This window comes from Homarus americanus, unplaced genomic scaffold (genome assembly GCF_018991925.1).
Source record: "Homarus americanus isolate GMGI-L3 unplaced genomic scaffold, GMGI_Hamer_2.0 scaffold17675, whole genome shotgun sequence".
NCBI classification, from domain to species: Eukaryota; Metazoa; Arthropoda; class Malacostraca; order Decapoda; family Nephropidae; genus Homarus; species Homarus americanus.
The window spans coordinates 29477-33004 of record NW_024722017.1 but is presented as its reverse complement, the minus strand read 5'-3'; the positions used below and the strand labels follow the sequence as shown (position 1 = coordinate 33004).

At 52.9% G+C, this 3528-nt stretch overlaps 2 protein-coding genes across 2 annotated transcripts; one reads left to right on the top strand and one right to left on the bottom strand.

Moving 5' to 3' along the window:
• The first annotated feature begins 1048 nt into the window (after nt 1-1048).
• Nucleotides 1049-1903, top strand: LOC121861940 (embryogenic cell protein 40-like). Its single transcript, XM_042359904.1, has one exon. It carries the CDS (start codon nt 1049-1051, stop codon nt 1901-1903), a length of 855 nt encoding a protein of 284 aa, XP_042215838.1.
• A 376-nt stretch (nt 1904-2279) lies between these two features.
• On the bottom strand, nt 2280-3002 carry LOC121861939 (keratin-associated protein 16-1-like). The gene has a single exon (XM_042359903.1). The coding sequence runs from the start codon at nt 3000-3002 to the stop codon at nt 2280-2282; it is 723 nt and encodes a 240-aa protein (XP_042215837.1).
• Nucleotides 3003-3528: the final 526 nt, after the last annotated feature.

Genomic DNA, 3528 nt, shown 5'->3' with positions numbered 1-3528 from the left:
ATGAGGGTTGTAGGATGTTGTGAGTAATGGTTATAGGATGTTGTAGGGTGTTGTTAATGAGGGTTGTAGGATGTTGTGAGTAATGGTTATAGGATGTTGTAGGATGTTGTTTGTGGGGTTGTAGGATGTTGTGAGTAATGGTTATAGGATGTTGTAGGATGTTGTTAATGAGGGTTGTAGGATGTTTTTAGTGATGGTTATAGGATGTTGTAAAGGTTATGAGGGTTGTAGGATGTTGTTAGTGAAGGTTATAGGATGTTGTTAATGAGGGTTGTAAAACGTTGAGTGAAGGTTGTTGGATGTTTTGGTAGTCTTCAAGGGGTTGTAATTAGTTATTTTGTTCATTAAAGGTTGTAGAAACTTGGTGAGTCATTTTAAGTGGTTGTAGGAGGTTATTATTTATGTCCTTAAAGGTTATAGGAACCTATCTGACAACCCTTTAGGTACAATAACTTATCTGGTAACCCTTTTAAGGTACAATGACTTATTTGGGACAACCCTTTAAGGTACAGAACGTATGTGGCAATCCTTTAAGGCACATGAACGTAGCTTATTTTTTTTTTTACGCGCGGCGGCTGGTAAAATGATCGTCCGAGTGCAGATGTGGGAGGTGGTGGCCATTGCTCGGTTGTTTGTAGCGGGTGTTAAGAGCTGGGCAGCGAGGGAGGTAGTGGCAGTAGATTACCCCCGTGAGGTAAGAGGCCCAATTGAAACCTTGTTTATGTTGTACCCAATTGTCTGTGTGGAGAGGGGTGGGGGAGACGGGGTGCTGAAAGAAGAAGAGAGGTGGTGGAGAAAGATGAGGAAGAGAAGGTGGAGGACAAGAAGGATTAGGAAGTGAAGAGGAAGTGGAAGAGAAGGTGGGGATGGAGGAGAATAAGAAGGAAGTGGAGGGGTAGAAGCAGGGAGGAAGTAGAGGATGGATGGTTCCTACACTACACACGTATATTGATCTTGTTCATCGCTGACCAATAGTGAACATGTTCTCTTGTTCTTCACTACACAACAACAGAGGCGTAACCCATGTAGTTCAATCACTGTTCTTTAGATGTCGCTGTATACTAAGCTTTCGGTACACAATGAGGCACTGGGGTTGGCACAAGGAGGCACTGGGGTTGGCACAAGGAGGCACTGGGGTTGGCACAAGGAGGCACTGGGGTTGGCACAAGGCGCACTGAGGTTGGCACAAGGAGGCACTGGGGTTGGCACAAGGAGGCACTGGGGTTGGTACAAGGAGGCACTGGGGTTGGAACAAGGAGGCACTGGGGTTGGAACAAGGAGGCACTGGGGTTGGAACAAGGAGGCACTGGGGTTGGAACAAGGAGGCACTGGGGTTGGCACAAGGAGGTACTGGGGTTGGCACAAGGAGGCACTGGGGTTGGCACAAGGCGGCACTGAGGTTGGCACGGAGGCACTGGGGTTGGCACAAGGGGCACTGGGGTTGGCACAAGGAGGCACTGGGGTTGGCACAAGGCGGCACTGGGGTTGGCACAAGGAGGCACTAGGGTTGGCACAAGGTGGAACTGGGGTTGGCACAAGGTGGAACTGGGTTGGCACAAGAAGGCACTGGGGTTGGCACAAGGAGGCACTGGGTTGGCACAAGGCGGCACTGGGGTTGGCACAAGGGGCGGGTTGGCACAAGGCGGCACTGAGGTTGGCACAAGGAGGCACTGGGGTTGGCACAAGGAGGCACTGGGGTTGGTATAAGGAGGCACTGGGGTTGGGAGGCACTGGGGTTGGCACAAGGGTGCACTGGGTGGCACAAGGAGGCACTGGGGTGGCACAGGAGGCACTGGGGTTGGCACAAGGAGGCACTGGGGTTGGTATAAGGAGGCACTGGGGTTGGCACAAGGCGGCACTGGGGTTCTGGGGAGGCACTGGGGTTGGCACAAGGCGGCACTGAGATTGGCACAAGGAGGCACTGGGGTTGGCACAATGAGGCACTGGGGTTGCACAAGGCGGCACTGGGGTTGGCACAAGGAGGCACTGGGGTTGGCACAAGGAGGCACTGGGGTTGGCACAAGGAGGCACTGGGGTTGGAACAAGGCACTGGGGTTGAACAAGGAGGCACTGGGGTTGGAACAAGGAGGCACTGGGGTTGGAACAAGGAGGCACTGGGGTTGGAACAAGGAGGCACTGGGGTTGCAGGAGGTACTGGGGTTGGCACAAGGAGGCACTGGGTTGGCAAAGGCACTGAGGTTGGCACAAGGAGGCACTGGGGTGGGGCACTGGTTGGCAAGGCCTGGTTCAAGGGGCACTGGGGTTGGCACAAGGAGGCACTAGGGTTGCACAAGGAACTGGGTTGGCCAAGGTGGAACTGGGGTTGGCACAAGGCACTGGGGTTGGCACAAGGAGGCACTGTGGCACAAGGCGGCATGGGTTGGCACGGAGGCACTGGGGTTGGCACAAGGCGGCACTGAGGTTGGCACAAGGAGCACTGGGGTTGGCACAAGGAGGCACTGGGGTTGGTATAAGGAGGCACTGGGGTTGGCACAAGGAGGCACTGGGGTTGCACTAGGGTGCACTGGGGTTGGCACAAGGAGGCACTGGGGTTGGCACAAGGAGGCACTGGGGTTGGCACAAGGAGGCACTGGGGTTGGCACAAGGAGGCACTGGGGTTGGCACAGAGTAAGAGGCACTGGGGTTACAAGGAGGCACTGGGGTTGGCACAAGGCACTGGGGTTGGCAAAGGAGGCACTGGGTTGGCACAAGGAGGCACTGGGGTTGGCACAAGAGCACTGGGGTTGGCACAAGGAGGCACTGGTTGGCACAATGGGCACTGAGGTTGGCACAATGAGGCACTGGGGTTGGCACAAGGAGGCACTGGGGTTGGCACAAGGGGCACTGAGGTTGGCACAAGGAGGATGGTTGGCAGGGCTGGGGTTGGAAAGAGCACTGGGTTGAAAGGAGGCACTGGGGTTGGCACAAGGAGGCACTGGTGTTGGCACAAGGAGGCACTGGGGTTGGCACAAGGAAGCACTGAGGTTGGTATGAGGAAGCATCATATAAGTACGAGTTGCTATAATAATGATAAAAAATTATAATACCGATAATAAAACTGATACTAACAACAATAATAATAATGATAATAATGTAATAATAATAATAATAATAATGATAATAATATAATAATAATATGTAATAATAATAATAATAATAATAATAGCGTGACTTAGAATTTAGGGTGGTAGAAAAGTTAAGCTAACCTCGCAGTTTAAGTAATTGTGCTTGAGTAGTGTGTGGTGGTGGTGGTAGGTGGTAGGGGGTTGGTAAGTGGTGGTGGTTGGGGGTTGGGAAGGATTGGTGGCTGGTGGTAGGGGTTGGTAGATTGGTGGTAGTGATGGGGGTTGGCAGATGATGGTAGGAGGCTGGTAGGTGGTGATGGTAGGGATTGATGGTGGTGGTAAATGGTGGTAGTAGGGGTTGGTAGGTGATGGCGTGGTAGGGAGTGGTGGGTAGGTGGTGGTGGTGGTGGTGGTAGGGGTGGTGGGTGATGGTGGTGGTAGATGGTGTGGGAGTGGTGGTAGG

Excerpts from the sequence above, each read along its gene's own strand:
- LOC121861940 (XM_042359904.1), top strand. The coding sequence starts at position 1,049 with ATGTCGCTGTATACTAAGCTTTCGGTACACAATGAGGCACTGGGGTTG.
- LOC121861939 (XM_042359903.1), bottom strand. The coding sequence starts at position 3,002 with ATGCTTCCTCATACCAACCTCAGTGCTTCCTTGTGCCAACCCCAGTGC.